The sequence below is a fragment of the Dunckerocampus dactyliophorus genome, chromosome 15, assembly GCF_027744805.1.
Source record: "Dunckerocampus dactyliophorus isolate RoL2022-P2 chromosome 15, RoL_Ddac_1.1, whole genome shotgun sequence".
Lineage (NCBI taxonomy): Eukaryota > Metazoa > Chordata > Actinopteri > Syngnathiformes > Syngnathidae > Dunckerocampus > Dunckerocampus dactyliophorus.
Genome location: NC_072833.1, coordinates 4,804,102 through 4,822,500, shown reverse-complemented (window position 1 = coordinate 4,822,500; position 18,399 = coordinate 4,804,102). Strand labels below are relative to the sequence as shown.

Below are 18,399 nucleotides of genomic sequence, written 5' to 3'. Positions count from 1 at the left end.
AAAGAATAACAGGAGTGTGAAGATGACTAGAGGTGTTATGTCACGTCTGCAGAGCTCTAATAATGTTAAAAACCGTATTTCAGGTTTTCTATGCCCAAACTACGAAAATATTCCATTTATCGTAAAGCACCGTGTATTAACCGCACCTCCATTTTCAGGCCCACGGCAGGGAAAACAATTTTTTTACTTCATAAATGCTTGCCAACTCTTTCATCTCAAATCAACATGCGTAAAGGTACTAAGCAATTTCAAAAAGAAGAACAAAGGAGAAATCTGCCGTCCATCAATTCATCTGCAATGGAATTACATAATGCTGCATTGCTTTGAATTTGAATTTGAATTTGAATAAACTCCAACGTTTATTCAAGCATACGCAAGCATTTTCAGCAACTGTACAGCAGCGAGAGCGAAAGTCAAAGCAACTGTCTGACCCAAAGACGGATTCCCAAATGCGCTTCTGGTCAATTTCTCCCTGTATTTATAGCCAAATTCTGGCCTAGCGGACCCAAGCGTCCACGAACTTGCATCTAGCGGCGCCAAACTTTGACTGGCCATTGTTGGAGTGGTGATGAACTTTGCTGTGGCGGAAAATTGGCCGCTCATAATATTTTGTGCAGCTCAAAGCTTTCGGAGCGGTAGGAGGGGCCATCAGCGGCGGCCGAGCGGATACGGCGTTGCCTTAACGGGGTCCAACTTCTGTTAAACGGTGGTGAACGAGCGGTGATTAATTTTTTTTCACCGCTCCAGGAACGCTACGGCAAAGTTCAGGCGGTGTGACCGGGCTTGTAGTACGAGTGATCTTCCGCTGAAGCGTTGTAGAAGCGTTGTCTGATATTATTTTTCAGTCCGAGTCTGGTCACAGACATGTCATCGTGTATAAACCGCACCCCGATTTTTTGCTTCCTAGAGGTGGAAAAAAGTGCAGTTTATACACGGTGCTTTACGGTATGAACGTTGAATCTCATCCAGCAGAAAGTAATTCATCACGGTGGAGGGACGGCTGTAGTACCGCCCATAACAACGTACCGTGTTTCCATAAACCCGGACAACAGTATATTGCTCTATCCTGCATGGTAATTCCTCTTCTGTTTTAAACACATTTGTTTCAATGCAATAGAACTCTTACTGTATGCTGTGAGCCACTGTATGCATTCTTTTTGTACAGAAGCAATCCCCCTTTTACTCATCAATGTCTTATCAAACAGCTGCCTTGTTTTTTTCTTTTTTTTTAATGAATCAGGAGAACATTTCTTTTCAGGCGTCTTTATTATCAGCTGCAGATAATTCCGAGACGTGACGATCAGTCTTGCCCGTTTCTGTGTCCTTGTACTAGATGATGTAAGGCAACTGGAAATAATCTTTATTTTTTTAAGTGCTTTTCACCATAATTTCAATGAGGATGTGTTTGTAATAACTTCACTAAGTTATTTGGTTTTATGAGAGGCGATGTCTCTCAGAAGATGATTAAAGGTGTATTTAATGCAATTCATATATATACAGTATATATATAAAAAATAGTGACCAGAAAAGACATTTGAATGTTTTCATTCGATACAAAAATGATATGAAATACAAAAAAATGTTTTAAAGAAAATGTGTGAAATATTTTACATATTTTTGTATATTCTTTAAATGAATGACAGCGGTAGAGTTTTAAAAATGCTGTTTAAAAAAAGTGATGACATCACGTTATACCACCCACCCCTTCCACGGTTAGCAGGCAGGCTGGTGTAGTCCCTCTTTACAGTAGAGGAGTAGACACGCACCCGCATGCGTCCGTGGAACTATTCCTTCCGTCATGTCACTGTGGATTCTGTTTCTACTTAACATGTGCGCGTTTCTGCGTGGCAACGGTAAGGTTGCACTTTTATTTCTGGTTTTTAAACTCCGTTACTCGCTTGATGTATTTTTCATGATTTAGCGAGGATTTTAATTCCATAAATTCATTTCTTCAGCCTTAGTCGCGTCCACTCCATCCACGCGCACACAGAATCTCCACGGGTGCTGCGAGGACGGCAAGCAGAGGGCCCAGGCCGTGTACAGTTGCACGGACCTCCCCCGCATCTCCAACTCAATCATGTGCAGGTAAGAGAGGCAACACCTGGTTTCTATGCAGCGACCTTTGTCCCCTGGAGGTTTGCAACACTACTTTTCATTGCGTTTCAACTCCCTTTTCTTTGATTATCTGCACTGGATTGAATGGCAACATTGATTTACGGTAGATATATAAAACCGGTGTACAGAATGTATGAAATACCCTTACATTGTCTGCAAAGCCCTTAACTGCCCCACTCAAGTAATCAGTGAAACGTGTTAAGTGGCCCCCTGGAGCACTCATAAGGTACCCTTTTGTTGTAAAAAAAACAAACAAAAAACACCTGGTCCACAAATGGGGGTCAGAAAAAAACAGCTTTTACGCATGTGGAATTTTTGAACCCATCACCAGCGTTCACTACTGTATTATGGAATTAAAGCCAAGGATGCCCTGCCATTGCCTAAAGGTTCTTCATAAACACCATAGTACAGGCGTCCCTCACTCCCTAGCGTAAAAAAAGGTAATTAATAAATGATAGCTGTTTTGTGGTTGAATACGGCCTGTTATTAGTTTTTAAAAATGCATATTTAAGCAGATTTAGTCTTATTTTCAATCATAAAATGGCTAAATTAGCTAACATACCAACACAAGGCCTCCACTATATGTTACTGTTCGGTGAGACAGGCACGAGACTAGTCACCACGGTTCCCCAGGGAACACATTTACCGTGGCACTGCTCGAGCAGGAGTTTTATTTACGTCTTAAATGGCTTATTTACTCTTATTTTGTCTACTATATTGGGTAATACGAGTGTAAAGCCAATTGTAATGACATTTCATTGATGTATTGTAATGGCATAATCCGCTGGAAGTACGCTGTCCGGGAAAAAAAGGAATGGCTGACTTGTGAGCCTGTTATCTTATATATGTCTAATACAGTATGTCTTATTTTCTTTGATGACTATATTAGGTAATACAAATGCAAAGTAGACTATGTGGGTGTTATTTCATGTCTTAAGGGCACTGATAATGTAAAAAAAAAAAAACGTATTTAGAAGATTGTAAACAGGTTTTCTATGCCATAACTATGAAAATATTCCATTTATTCATATTGAATTCTACTTCACTACTTCACTTATTGCGGTTGTGTCTGGAGCCAATTAACTGTGATAAACGAGGGACGACTGTAGAAGATAGTGATTGATATGTTTCAGTTGTGTTTATTTTCACAAATGTTATATTCTATTCAAGGCATATTTGTATATTTTTGTCATGTTTGACAGCAATGTTTCAACACACTCAGCAAATTGATTTTAGGTGACAGGAGGACTAAAAAGCCACAAGCCAGTACAGTCTTTGCTCGTTACATCATGGTTCAAACATCACCCCCCTCACTCTACAGCGTTTTTTTGGAAATGAATTAATTCATAAATGGCCGCTGTTTCATGGTTGACGATGGACTACTATTAGTCAAGAAATATTGAAAAAATGGTGTAGCATTCTGGCCACTAGGTGTCAGTAATCGTTTCCGATTCGATACTGAGTAAAATTCAGGCTGGTATCGCTGGTACCGATCCGATACTGATACTTTGTGCAAATTCACCAGTGTCTGGTGAATTTGAAAAAGTCATATATTTCAGATCATAGCATAAAGAATACAAGGCAATTAATGAATTAATTAAATATGTCAATTTAAATAAATGAATAATTTAATCATTCATTAAATAATTTCTTTTAAACCCTGCAGTATATTGACGTAGCAGGGTGCTTTACAATATAGCCACGCTAATATACAACACAAAATCATAGAAACTATAGTTCTCCTCCCATTCTGTGTGGAAGTGGTAAGGTTTGTGCTTCTTACTTTGTCCTTCTACCCCACTCTGTTTGAAACACAGAGTTTAGAATAAGTTAATTTGAAAGGCTGACTAGTTAGCTCGGTAGCTCGATATTCTAGCGGCGGCCGTCTCTTGTGTCCCTGCAGTGATCTTGTAGCCTGCGCATTACAGTTGAGCAATGTGCTGTAAACAACAATTTGTTATTTTATATAACACTTTAAAGTAAGGTACACAAAATTACAGTAGTTCATGAGGAAGGAACCTAGCTAACCCTAACCACCACTCATTAGTTACTCATTAGTTCCTCATTAGTTACTCAGTAACTGCCCTAAGTTTATGTGCCTTAGTCATTAGTTCCTCATTAGTTCGTCATTAGTTAATCACTAAGTACTGTATTTTTGTGTACCTTATTGTAAAGTGTGACCATTAGTTCATGTGTACTGGGCTCTGATAATGTTAAAAATCATATTTTGAAAGTCATAAATGAGTTTTCTGTGCTTTAACTACGCAAAATTTCCATTTATTATTATGAAATGCTACTTTGCGGTTGGGTCTGGAACCAATTAGCTCCGATAAACATTACACGACTGTAGTAGTTTTTGTTTCTATTTAGTTATTTTGCACTGTTGACTTAAAATGGTAATTTTGTTGTCTTGCTGGCATTGTTACAACGTCTTATATTGTTTTATTTATCCATTGGCATGCTTGGCATGCCAACGTTTATGGCCATGACTGTACGGAATCCAACCAAGTCAGCTGCTGTATATTGTTAAATTGCTCACAAATTGTATTTTTTGCCTAAAATCTTTGCCCTGTGTGTTATTCTGATTACAAATTTAAGGCAAAATCATTCAAAAAAATTGGAAAAATTTCAAGTAAAAACGATTGTATTGGCAATACTGGCCACGTAGTATCGTCCACACCTACTATCTATATGACACTGTATGCGACTGTATCTTATTATTTTGCCTGCAGCGGTGTAAAACTGGAATGCATGACACTCAGAGGTGTTTCTAATATTTAGCTTCTCTCATTGTAGGTAAATATAATGGCCAAAATATTAGGAACACTTCTCAGTGTTGTGCATTGCATGCAAGAATGTTTGTAGTGATTAGGTGGTGTACCTAATGAATGAGTGCCTACAGTAAACATGTCCCTTAACTTTATTTTGAGCCTCAGTCTGATTGTGTGTGTTTATTGTGACCATCAGGATCGCCCAGGAGCAGTGCTGTGAGGCGGTCCTGGAAGAGCTACTATGTGACGAGGGCACCTCCATGGCCCTCTGGCAGTCTGCCTGTGAGAGACACTTCTTCCGAGGGGAGCCGTGGCAAACGAGAATCCTCAAGGTCACGATCACTATCTTCCCACGAGCCTCTATCAAATTCCTAATTGCCTTATCGCCATTGTTTAGATGTGCTGTGACTGTTGCATGTTCGGCGTGACGTCAGCACGCCACGATCCCTCCTGCGGGATGGCGTACGTGTCGCTGGGGAAACGGTGCACACACGCTGCAAAAAGCTGCTGTGCCAAAAACAGGACAGAGGAAATACATCCAACTGGAGAAGGTGACACTCTTACATGGGGAACACGATGATTTTTAGCCTCAAAACTATTATGTCTAACTTTTCATAGAGCAGCATTTTTTTTTTATTAAATTAGATTTTAGGTATCCTATTTCATATTTTTTCCAACAAATAATCTGTACTTTTGATAATATTATTTAGCTCTATTTGATCATATTCTCTAAAAGTTTATAGTATATTTTAGTATACACAATTTACTTTGAAGTATTTTGTAATCTTTCATTGTATCTACATTGCAAGATATTTGTCTCTTGATTACTTGGTTTTGTGTTTTAAAGTAAGCATGTTTTTTAAAGTAAGCATTGTAGTGTTCAAGTGTTTTATCATGTTTTTGATTTTTATTTTTTTACTTTACAAGATGGGTCATTTTCTATTAATTTGTGTTTTTTATTTTTTATAAAATTTTTATTATTATATGATGTAATTCTATTTTAGTATATGCTATCTAGTTTAATTAGTATTTTATTATATATTATTATTATTTAGTTTATTAAACTAACTTCCAATAAAAAGGCTGTATCTTTTTTTATTTTGCAAGATAGTTTATTTTATTTATGTTTTAAAAAAAAAACAATTTATGATTGTAATTGATTATAATATTCAGCTATGTCAAAGGCTTGTTCATCTGGTAAGGATGCCTACCTGAGGGGTGTTCAGGGCACGTCTGACTGTTAGAAGGCCTCAGGCAAGACCCAGGACAAATTGGAGAGACTGTGTCTCTCAACCGGCCTGGGAACGCCTTGAGATCCGCCGGGGAGAGGGAAGTCTGGGCTTCCCTGCTTAGCCTGCTGCCCCCGTGACGCGACCTCGGATAGGCTGTAGAAGATGGATGGATGGATATATCAAAGATGATTTTAGTATATATAATTTATTTGTATGTAGTTGATAACATTATTTCATTGTTTTTCTTTTAATTATTGGTAATTTTGTGTTTTTAGATATTTTATTTCTTAGTATTCCCTCCCCCCTCATTTTTTCCTTTACTTTACAAGGGTCATTTTACTTTTAATTGACTTTTTTCATAATCATATATTAGTATATATCTGTAATTTACAGTGTATATTAGCATATCCATGATTTGTTATAATATTTTACAACACAATTCAGGTTTTTATGAGTATGATCATTTTTAAAAATGTAATTCATTGATTTATTTTCCTTTTTTCAAACTTAATTTTGTATTGCTTGATTGTAGGTGACCATGGTGTAGCCTACCTGGCACCCTGTTCTTGTCTATGATGTACATGTTACGAGGCAGAATAAGGTCGAGATCCAATAAGCTGGTCTATATTATTAGTTTCCTTGTATACTTATTTTAATGACTGCTGAACTGGGTGTACCTTCAAGTGATTTGAACACAGTACAGACCACTATCCAATTATTGCTGATTTTTGAGCCTATTATTAAGACTTAGACTTAGTGCTTTTAATTATATCCTCATTGGCAGGAACACACTGAAAGTAGGTTTCAAGCTTGCAGACGCGTCAACACGTCGCCAAATGGCGACTTACGGGGGGCCATTTGGCGACGTGTTGAGGCTTGCTGTTGTCGCCTCACGTGGTAAACACATGCTGAAAGTGCCACGGCTACAAATCACGCCCCGCGTACAACAACATAGGGATGTACGGTAAATGTGCGACCAACGTAACTAAAGTGTGTCTTTTCTTCTTTTTTTTCCCCACAATAGGGCCAGTGAATGTCACCAGACTGCCTCTGGTGGCGTTGGGCAACTGTACAGGTTTGTGTGGCATCTTATCCAAACACATTTTTAATAGAAGATAATTTGATACCACAGTTAATATTGCACTATATTGTGTATTTTGTTTGTTGTTGTGTGCTAAAGTGACCGTATACTTTTCTAGTTTTTCCATAATTTTTATTCTGATGCAGATTTTTCTTACATTTACACGTCAGCATCAGTTCTTCTTCAGTTTGTGCATTTGGCACTAATCGAAATGTCTTGTTATTCTCAAATTGTGGTGGTGCCACTGAGTGTACTGAGTACAACTGGTGGTACCTGAGCTCTTTCTAGTGGAGAGTATTTCTAGGCGTGGCCGTTAAAGTTGATCATTTAACTCAGGGGCGTCCAAACTTTTTCCAAAGAGGGCTGCATACCAAAAAACTCAAAGGCTGCAGGGGCCTTAACTTTTTGTAAACCAACCCATGTAGATATGCTAAGAACTAAGTTTTATATACATTTAAATAAACTTTGTGATATAGGTGAAAAAGTCTATTATTTAACTTTTGGTTCTTACTATTACTATTTTTTGTTCTTTCTTGCTCTTCATTTTTGTAATTTTCAAAATATTTCAACTTTCTTCTCATGAATTTTCTTTTTCTCATAATATTATGACTTTAGTCCTATAATATTTTCATTTTATTCTACAAATGTTACAATTATTTCCCAGCCTGCCTGTAAATGTTCTCATTCATTCAGATCATTGTTTTTTCAGGGCATTCAATCGATCGCAACTGGACTGTTCAGGTTGTCCAGTTGTGATCGATTGAATGCCCTGAGAATATTTCACAAGCTACTTTTCCGAAAATTGCAACTTTGTTTGGTTTGTTTCTCATAATATTGCAATTTAAAAAAAAATAGTCTTTGTTTCATAATATTCTGACTTTATTCCAATAATATTTAGACTTTATTCCAGTAATATTCTAACTATTTCCCAAACAAATTTTCCAAAAATTGCAACTTTGTTTGGTTTGTTTCTCATAATATTGCAATAAAAAAAAAAAAAGTCTTTGTTTCATAATATTCTGACTTTATTCCAATAATATTTAGACTTTTTTCCAGTAATATTCTAACTATTTCCCAAAAAAATTTCCAAAAATTGCAACTTTGTTTGGTTTGTTTCTCATAATATTGCAATTTTCAAAACTATTTTTTGTTTCATAATATTCAGAATTTATTCCAATCAAATTTTGATTTTATTCTAGTAATATTATAACTATTTACCAAACAAATTTTCCCAAAATTGCGACTTTGTTTGGTTTGTTTCTCATAATATTAAAATTAAAAAAAATATTTGTTAAAATATCAATTTCAATTTAAAAAAAATTGCTTTAATATTTCAACTCAACTCGCCGCACGGTGGTCTAGTGGTTAGCACGTTGGCCAATACAGGAACAGCCTGGAGATCGGGAAGACCTGGGTTCGATTCTCCCTTGGGCATTTCTGTGTGGAGTTTGCATGTTCTCCCCGTGTGCGCGTGGGTTTTCTCCGGGCACTCCGGCTTCCTCCCACATTCCCAAAAACATGCAGGTGAGGTTAATTGGCAACTCTAAATTGTCCATAGGTATGAATGTGAGTGTGAATGGTTGTTTGTCTATATGTGCCCTGTGATTGGCTGGCGACCAGTCCAGGGTGTACCCCGCCTGTCGCCCGAAGTCAGCTGGGATAGGCTCCAGCATGCCCCCGCGACCCTAATGAGGAAGAAGCGGTATAGAAAATGGATGGAAAATGGATGGATTTCAACTTTACGCTTCTAAAGTTACATTCATTTTCCACGTAATATTACGATTTTATTCTCGCAAAATTACGACTTTTTCACTGTAAGATTACATTATTTTTTTTCTCCTAATTTTTATTTTATTTCTTTATTTTCATGAAATCACTGCTGGGTTATTTATCCATTGCTGTTTATATTCATTTTCTTGTTTAATTGTATTTCTAGAACGTTATTGTAAGGTTTTACTGTTGGATTGAATGGATTATTATGCGTTATACGGTTTTAATCACTGCGACTATTTGATATTGGCATTTTTGCATGCCCGCAAAGACACTAAAGATCCTTAATCCTTGTTTCCACACTATTCCCAGTCTCCAATTGCTCCCAGATTTGCACTGACAATGGGATGTGTGCGTGCCGTGTTGGTTATCAGCTGCAATTTGATGGAGTCACTTGCGAGGGTGAGTATCATCATTCATTTTGCAAGTCTTTAATCAATAAGGACAATTTATACCAGGCTGTGTGCCTTTCTCTATTTAGATATGAACGAATGCTTGATTGGCTCCCACAATTGCCTCTTCGGCCAAGCGTGTATCAACACAGAGGGCTCGTTCCGCTGCCAGCGGGAAACCAGCTGCGGCACCGGCTACGAGCTCACCGACAGCAACCAATGCCAAGGTGTCAAAACATACTGTATGTTTTAATAACAGAATCTGTGCAACGTTTCATTGTCTCCCCGCGTTCCAGATATCGATGAATGCGCTTTGCGAATGCACAACTGCGGATTGGACTTCCTGTGTAACAACACTGAAGGGTCCTTCCGCTGCCACCCGAGGGAGAAGTGTGATGTTGGGTTCATTCAAGATGCGGTCGGCAGCTGCATTGGTAATTCACAACAACAGTCCAGCCACTGGTGAAGCGTAACAAAATATGACCCTTGCAGCAAAATGCCCCTCATCCTTTCAGACATCAACGAATGCGTGGCCCACTCTAGTCCCTGCCAGCCTGGCCACACGTGCGTCAACACACCGGGCTCGTACATGTGTCGCAGGGACAGGGTCACGTGTGGACGAGGCTACCACCTGAACACAGACGGCACACGCTGTGAAGGTAAAAGACCTTATAAGCCTGTGTTGCGTTTACTGCCGTAGGTAACGTCGGAACCATTTCCCATTTGCACGTAGATGTGGACGAGTGTCAGACGGGCAACGCATGCGGCGACCACGGCTGTGTCAACATGATGGGGACTTATCGCTGTGACTGCCGAAGCGGCTTTGTGTTCAACAGCGTCGGCAGGCAGTGTGAAGGTACGGCCCCCCAAAAAAACATTGAACACAAATATAAAACGCAGTTTTTCCCATGAGAAAAGTCTAAAAAAGACGAGTCGTCATCTTTTATGGGAGAGAAATTTAATTCGATTTACTTTCATAGCGCCAAATCACAACAGCAGTTATCTCCTGACAGTTGACACATGAAGGTCACACTCGTAAAAGAAAACAGAGAAGCAACTGAAACCCCACATGAGCAAGCGCTTGGCGACGGAGGCAAGGAAAAAACTCCCTCGGGGGAAGAAACCTTGAACAGAACCCAGGTTCTGTGGGGCAGCCGTCAGTCTCGACCGGTTGGGATATAAAAATAGAGTAGAGGGATAGATGGTAGATGAAGCCACAAACAGTCTTTATCGTAGTCCAAGGAAAATAGGGGGAGGTCTCGGATACATACCAGCGCATCAGGGGTCAGTTCTAACTGTATGCTTTAGAAAAAAGGTGGGTTTTGAGTGTACTTTTAAATAGAGAGAGGGTGTCTGCCCCCCAGATTGGATCGGGGAAATGGTTCCATAACAGAGGAGCCTGATAACTATTGGCTGTAAAAAAAAAAAAAAAAAAAAAAAGAAAGAAAAATTTGATCATTTTTTACCATTAGAAAAGACACACATATGGAATGTCTACAAATTGGTCTTGAAAAAGAGGGGTCGTCTTATATTCAAGGTTGCCTTATATTCGGGTCAATATGTTATGTCACATAGAAGACACAAGAAGATTTTGTTTTAAAAGTAAAATGTTGCCTTTTTTTCTCTTAAAATATGTTTTTCCAAAAAACAGTCTTGGAAAAAGGGGGTCAGATTACGTTCAGGGTTGTCTTGTATTCGGGTTAGTGCAGTACAATATTTCATTAATGTCAAAGATTTAAGAAGAAAAGGAGCCTTTTTTTGTCCTTGATTTTGAAATATGTATCCAAAAACCAGTCTTAAAAAAGTGGGGTTGTTTTATATTCAGGGTTGTTTTATATTTTGGTCAGTACAGTATTTCACTGATTTTGAAAAGGTGAGTTAAGATGAAAAAAGGTTACATTTGGTCAGTTGCTTGTCTTTAATTTTGAAATACACATCCAAAGACCGGTCTTGAAAAAGTGGGGTTTTGTTATATTCGGGGTTGTCTTATATTCGGGTCAGTAAAGTATTTCACTGATTTTGAAAATGTGAGTTAAGATGAAAAAAGGTTACATTTGGACAGTTGCTTGTCTTTAATTCTGAAACACACGTCCAAAACCTGGTCTTGAAAAACTGGGGTTGTGTTATATTCAGGGCTGTCTTATATTCAGGTCAGTCCATTAAAAAAAAAGTCTTTCTTGGACTTAAATCTCGCCTCTAAAAATGTATGTATTCCAAAACTGGTCATCTTATACTCAGGGTTGTCTTATATTTGCTTTAATACACTATTTTATGTTTTGTATTTCCTGTGTCTAGATATCAACGAGTGCAGGCATTACCCTGGGCGACTCTGTGCTCACAGGTGTGTCAACACCGAAGGGTCCTACCAGTGCAGCTGCTCCAAGGGTTTCCAACTGTCCCATGATGACAGGAGTTGTGAAGGTAACCACTCCATTTAACCTGAGAGCATTTTTCGGTTTGTGAAGCCAGAATGACGCCACCTTTCTAGATGTCAACGAGTGCGAGGACAGCCCGTGCGGCCAGGAGTGTGCTAACACCTACGGCTCCTACCAGTGCTACTGTCGCCGTGGTTACCAGCTGAGCGGCACTGATGGGAAAACATGCGAAGGTGCTGCAATGCTACTTCATCAAAACCAGGCAGCCATGCTCAGCTGTTACGTGGTTCCTCCTGTCAGATATCGACGAGTGTGCGCTGCCCACTGGTGGCCATGTCTGCTCCTACCGCTGCTCCAATGCACCTGGAAGCTTCTACTGCACCTGCCCACCCATGGGATACACCCTTGCAGCAAATGGACGCACATGCCAAGGTAACACAGCGCTTATAGTAAACACTGCAAAATACACGCACAAAAGGAACAAAAGTGTTGGGACACAGATGTGGAGTTTCCCTAATGTGCTACCAAAGTCATCCAACAGGCCTTTACGGACCTGGACATCATTATCTCCATGTAATACACACTCATTGTCTTGTGTTGTATGTGTGTGTTTGTGTGTGTGTTGATGCAGATATTGATGAGTGTGCAGCAGGGAGTCACACCTGCGCTGCCTCACAGAGCTGTTTCAACATCCACGGAGGATATCGTTGCTTGTCCCTTGTGTGTCCCTCCTACTACCGGAAAGTGGCGCATGGGTGAGCACACAGCAAGAAGGTTGCGGGTTAGAATCTGTAGCTGTCTCTCTGTGTGTCAGCCCTGTGACTGACAGGGTAGTATCTCCCGCCCTAAATCTTCCCTGGATGAATCCAACACATCAACCTTTCGTTTCTCCCTTCCAGCCGTTGCGAGCGCGTAACTTGCGAGTTCACGCGGGACCCTCCGTCGTGTTTTTCGTTGCCGCTGAGAATCTCCTTCTACAACGTCACCCTCCCTGCCGACACGCCCGTCCCCGCCGACGTTTTCCGCATGGGCCCGTCCAATTTGGTGCCCGGAGACCAAATGATGGTGAGCATAGCGTCCGGAGACGAGCAGGGCTACTTTGCGGTGCAGCAGCAGCAGGCCTATGGAGGGGTCATCTTGCTGCGACGAGCCCTCGCCGAGCCTCGGGACTTCTTCCTGACCGTGGAGATGAGGCTGACGCGCTACGGGACTTCACACCTCTACGTGGCTAAGATAGCTGTGTTTGTCACAAGGGAGCAACCTAGCCAGCCACTATAGGAAGGAAAAAAGGCCCCTCCTCCCGTTTCGTCTGTTATCGTTTATTTTTAACCTTTTTATTTGTTACTGCTCTGCATTGTTACTATTGGCTGTGTAGCTTTGACACATGCCTTATATACCTCTGGATATTACATAGGAACAATAAAAAAGGTCAAAGAAATGGCATATAGATAAAATCCTTTAATTATGATATCATAGGAAATATTTACACTCCTACAGTACCCGCCCTATTTCTTACAAATATGATTAGATATCATTCCCTCCTAAAAATACTGCTTTTATTTCACTTTCATTATTTACACTTACTGGCCACAACATTAGGTATACCTCCAATGTCTAATGCATGGTGGTGCAAGTTCCACAGACGGTGCGCCGGGCCCGATATGTCTTTCAAATGAAATTCTATTATAAATTACATACATTAAATATGTGTGAAATAATTGTACACATACAAATTTATTAACTTCAGATTCACCAGAAATGAATAAGCCACATGTTTGAAGCGGAATCACGATGGCTAGTGAAGGTTGCAACATACCGTACTTGCAAAGCACAGTATTTTTGAGGTGGTACTTGCTGAGAAGTTTCAGTACCACTGGAATAATGTGATCCAAAAAAAAGAGTTGTAGACAAAATTATGCTCCCCCCCCCCAAATAATTTTTATGTCCAGTTGTTTTCATTTATCAATAATTTTTTGATTCATCTTCTTTGCAAAAAAAGCTAAACATTAGTTTAAAATTATTTAAATGTAAATTGTCATAAAAAAAAAGAAAATAAATATAACTAAATATAATTAGCAGCATGGGGGGCCAAAACAAACAAACAAAAAAGTTCAATTTAAAGTATACTAAATAAAAAAAACTTAAATTAAAACTATATATATATATATATATATAATTTTTTTGCTCATAAAGTCTGATAGTTTTGTATTGGATCTCAGTAGATTGTCCAGTGTCTAGCTGCATGAGGGTTAAAAAACCTAAAAAAATTAGTTAAAATGTATTAAATAAAAATAAAGTGCAATTTCAAATGAAAATAATAATTAAATATAAATGTTTTTCTGCCAATAATTTCAGATGTTTTTGTTGTGGATCACATTACATTGTCCCATGTCCTCCTTTAGCTGCATGAGGGACAAAAAAAGTAGTTTAAAAAGTTACATTTAAAATGTATTAAATAGAAAATACAATCCAATGTTAAATTAAAATAATAAATCATGATGCTGTTTTTTTTTTTTTTTTTTTGCCAGCGTCCTTTTGCATGAGAGGCAAAAACCTAACAAATGTTGTGTTTGTTAATTATTTAAATTGAAAATGTATTGTTTAATTCATTCAAAAGTAATTACAAATCATGAATATTAAACGTTTTTTTTGTTTTATTTATTTATTTTTTTTACATTTGTTGCTCATAAATTCAGATATTTTTCTATTGGATCCCCATTGATTTCCCAGCGTCCGGGAAATAATGGAGAAGTAGGAGTAGCAGTACAGTGTTTGGCCAGTAGATGGCGATCGTTCGCTATTGCCGGGTTGATGAGTGGCCCTTACCCTCACAGCAGTTTACCTCCCATGTACAGTGTTTAGTCAGTGAACGTGCACACTGCCTACTTCTACTATTCTACGTTCCTCTTTCTTGGACCACTTTTTCCAGTCCAGTGGGAAAAAATAAGCTCTCCACTTATATTTCGGGCACCTTTTGGGCACCTGTCCAGCATCAGCATGGGGACCCAATTAGTGGTGGAACCACTCATGATGGATGGTGCCTTTGAGAGTCTGTGTCAGGTGATTCGCACCTAATTTGCTGTAAATGACACCAGTAGCCGTTCAGCTGAATAAACGCGCGCGGACACATTTTCCAGTGTTTATTGCAAATAGAGCTGATTGAAAAGTGTAGCATAAGTGTGGTTATGGTAAATCTTTGGATTGGAAGCGCCTCCTTTGTCAAAATACCACATTAATCATTGAATATGACAATAATTACAGTATCTGTGTGTTTTGGATTCTTATTTTTGGACAGAAGCTGTGTTTGCATGCGAAGTGAGACGTCTTGTCTTTGACAAAAATGTTGACCCTGTTCTCGTGATGTCACTGGATCGCATCAGGATATATTATTTTGGCACCGGGGCCAACCACACTTTGGCCTGCAGCTCGACGAACAACTTGGACTCACCTGCTGCCTGGCTCTGGTCCCTCCGAATTTTATTTTGAAAGCCCCACTGTATTCACTTTGCTAACCTTCGTAAGTGTTGTTTTAGAGTTTGCGCGGCGGGTTTGGACCCATTCGCTCATTCCTTTTGAGAGGGGGATTTAGTGGCTCTTCAGGTCCTCCGTGCACATATCCAGACCAGCTTTTAAGCGCTGGTATCCTCATGCATTGTTTCAGAGCCAGGAAACCGTCCAGCATGCGTTGCATTAAAGCCTGTCCACTCAACGACTACGTCTGCACGCGAGACCCCGTCCACCTCATCACCTACACCATCATCTCGTTGCCCACCTACAGACGCTTCAGTCACCCACAAGGTGAGCACGGATCACGTGGATTCCAGTGGTTCAACATGCATCTGATTGCCGTATTGTTCCAACAGATGTCGTTTTCCTGCGAACGACAGCGTCCGCCTACAGCGCTGCCGCTGATGTTGTCTTTGAAATCCTGACGACAGATGACCGGGACTCATTTGACGTGGTCAAGCGCTCGCATCAGGGTTCTGTCATGGGTAAGACAGCCAATTCCAAAAAGCACCAGAGCACTCTTGTTATATAGGTGATCTTTGACCTTAAAAACAGCAGAGCACTTGACTCTTACTTTTGCAGTTGGTTCTTAAGAACAGCATTACGTACCTGTTATGATCTTTGATGTGCTTTTTGCAGTAAGTTCTTACAGACAACAGGGAGGTCCTGTTGCGTAGATGATCTTTGACGCGCTTTTTGCAGTAGGCCCTTAAAGACAGCAGGGCGCTCCGGTCATATACGATATCTTTGACGTAGAGAGGATCTTCGATGTGCTTTTGCAATAGGTTCTTAGAAACAGCAGAGCACTCCTGCCAAATAAAGGATCTTTGACAGGCTTTTACAGTCGGTCCTAAAAAACAGTCAATCACTCCAGCCATATAGAGAATCTTTGAAGTGCTTTTGCAGTAAATACTTCAAAACACCAGACCGTACCAGTCCAATAGAGGATCTTTGATTCACATTTGTGCAGTCGAGCGTGACAGACAACGGAGGGCTCCTGTCATATTGAGGAACTTTGATGTGTTTTTGCAGTTAGTCCTTAAAAACAGCAGAGCATACCTATTATATAGATGATCTCTGCCATGCTTTTTTTTCAGTACTGTAGATCCTTTGACTCTGGTCAAATACAATATCTTTGACGTGCTTTTAGCAGTAAATTCTTAAAAACAGCAGAGTGTACTTGTCTCATAAAGGATCTTTGACATGCTTTCGCAGTAGGTTCTTAAAAACTAAAGAGCACTCCTGTCATAGTGGATCTTTTACTAGCGTTGTTGCAGTCGGTCCTTACAGACAGCAGCGTTCTCCTGTCATGTAGAGGATCTTTGATGTGCTTTTTGCAGTAGGTTCTTAAAAACAGCAGAGCAGTATTGACAAATAAAGGATCTTTGACATGCTATTACAGTCAGTCCTAGAGACTAGACAATCTTCGACATGCTTTTGTAGTAAAAACAAATGTAGCAATGTAGTAAAAACAGCAGAGCGTACCAGTCAAATAGAGGATCTTTGACTTGCATTTTTGCTCTCAAGCCTTCCAGACAGCAGAGTGCTTCTGTCAAGTAGAGGAACTTTTGACGTGCTTGTGCAGTAAATCCTTAAAAACAATACTGTAGAGTTTACTGGACAAATAATATAGAAGACCTTTGACGCTGTTGTCCTCATCTCAGTGATGTCATACTCGCATGGTGTTAGCTAGCACTGCAGCCTTTCACTGAATTCTTAAATTGCCACTTGAACTTAGAGAACACTTACTGACAGCACTTCCTATTCATTTCCCAGGTGTGGTGCGGCAGGTGAAGCCAATCATTGGCCCCACGGACATTGAGTTGCACGTGGCGCTGAGCTATGTTAGGTCAGGCCTCGTCTCACATCGCAACATCGTCGTCATCCACATCTGCATCACAGAGTTCTGGTTCTGATCCGTGTTCGCTATATGAAACATACGGAGGTTTAGCGTGAGGCAATGCGAGGAGCTAAATGCTAACACCATCCATTAGGGTCACTAAAATGTTAACGTTTTGTTATGCAAACTTTTGTTTGCAAAATAAAGGAAATACATTTGTTGTACATTTGGGCGCCCCTGGGGAGGTGTTCAGGGCACATCCGACTGGTAGGAGGCCTCGGGGAAGACCCAGGACACGTTGGAGAGACTATGTCTCTCATCTGGCCTGGGAATGCCTCGGCATCTGCCGGGAGGAACCGGACAAAGTAGCCGGGGAGAGGGAAGTCCGGGCTTCTCTGCTTAGGCTGCTGCCCTCGCGATCTGACCTCGGCTAAGCGGAAGAAAATGGATGGTAAATCTGCAGGCCTCTGCTACTGTTAAAAACATTGCAATTAGAAATAGCATCTAATTGCACACCCAAGTAGATACACACCACTTGCAGTAGGAGTCAAGACTGATTTGCATTGAAAATGTCAAACAAACAAACAAAAATCCACCTTTATCTGGATTTGTGCCAGAATGTAATAGTTTCTTCCTTAGCTAGTTCAGTGAAAATCTGTTTTTGTCGCATGAGTGGGTGTCATAATCCCATTTTTATGCAATTCATGCAGCAAATGTGCACATGCTTGTGTTGTTGTGTTCATTTAATGTCATATGTATAATTCATTTTCTTTATAATGAGATAACAATTGTTTGATTATAACTTTTACACTGGATTTTGTATGAAAACCTTTTGCACCATCTGACTGCACAATTAGTTGTCACTGTTAAAGACTAATTGTCATTAAATGTGCTCATTGTTTGTGCTGTGGAGAACCACCACAGCCTCTCCTGTGTAAAGTTTGTCACGATATTTCCAGTTATTCCGCTCATAATCAGATATACAATACTGTTCTGTAAATAACTCACATAGAAATGAAAAATTGCTTTTTTTAAAAACCATATATAATCAACTCTCTCATGTTGATGTGACTGAGACCACCGTTGAGCTCCTTCTATCCAATCAAAACACAGGGGGCAACCAAAAAGGAAAATCCTGTGATGTAAAACTTCACCACTGCATGGAAATCCCAGATGCTTGTCCTGTGGTAATAATTGTCCCACAACTTGCATAAATGAAATCTGGCCTGCAGTCTTTAGTCATTATTAGGGAAATGGATTTCATATGTGAATCAAGCTTGCAATGAACTGAATCAGTGGTGCATGCTCTCTAACAA

At 39.8% G+C, this 18,399-nt stretch overlaps 2 protein-coding genes across 10 annotated transcripts in view; both read left to right on the top strand.

Moving 5' to 3' along the window:
* The window catches only part of trim24 (tripartite motif containing 24), a 19,977-nt gene extending 18,462 nt beyond the window's left edge, over positions 1 to 1,515 (top strand). For 3 of the 6 annotated variants that reach the window (XM_054753324.1, XM_054753323.1, XM_054753322.1), the window contains exon 20: positions 1 to 1,513. This exon is cut by the window's left edge and continues 1,184 nt beyond it. The gene's annotated coding sequence lies outside the window, so the exon portion shown is untranslated. The other 3 variants (XM_054753319.1, XM_054753320.1, XM_054753325.1) reach the window with 2 other exon arrangements.
* A 132-nt stretch (positions 1,516 to 1,647) lies between these two features.
* Positions 1,648 to 17,911, top strand: LOC129168260 (fibulin-1-like). Of its 4 annotated transcripts, XM_054753333.1 has the most exons (17): positions 1,648 to 1,853; positions 1,956 to 2,085; positions 5,083 to 5,218; positions 5,284 to 5,437; positions 7,143 to 7,193; positions 9,282 to 9,371; positions 9,451 to 9,588; positions 9,658 to 9,795; positions 9,877 to 10,020; positions 10,095 to 10,217; positions 11,657 to 11,782; positions 11,850 to 11,969; positions 12,037 to 12,168; positions 12,368 to 12,491; positions 15,398 to 15,534; positions 15,600 to 15,728; positions 17,020 to 17,911. In XM_054753333.1, exons 1-17 carry the CDS (start codon positions 1,799 to 1,801, stop codon positions 17,157 to 17,159), a joined length of 2,067 nt encoding a protein of 688 aa, XP_054609308.1. In that variant the 5' UTR covers positions 1,648 to 1,798; the 3' UTR covers positions 17,160 to 17,911. The 4 variants fall into 4 exon arrangements, with proteins under 4 accessions (XP_054609308.1, XP_054609309.1, XP_054609311.1 ...); XM_054753336.1 differs by lacking the exons at positions 1,648 to 1,853; positions 1,956 to 2,085 and adding an exon at positions 2,872 to 2,972; XM_054753335.1 differs by lacking the exons at positions 1,648 to 1,853; positions 1,956 to 2,085 and adding an exon at positions 2,881 to 2,940.
* The last annotated feature ends 488 nt before the right edge of the window (positions 17,912 to 18,399 follow it).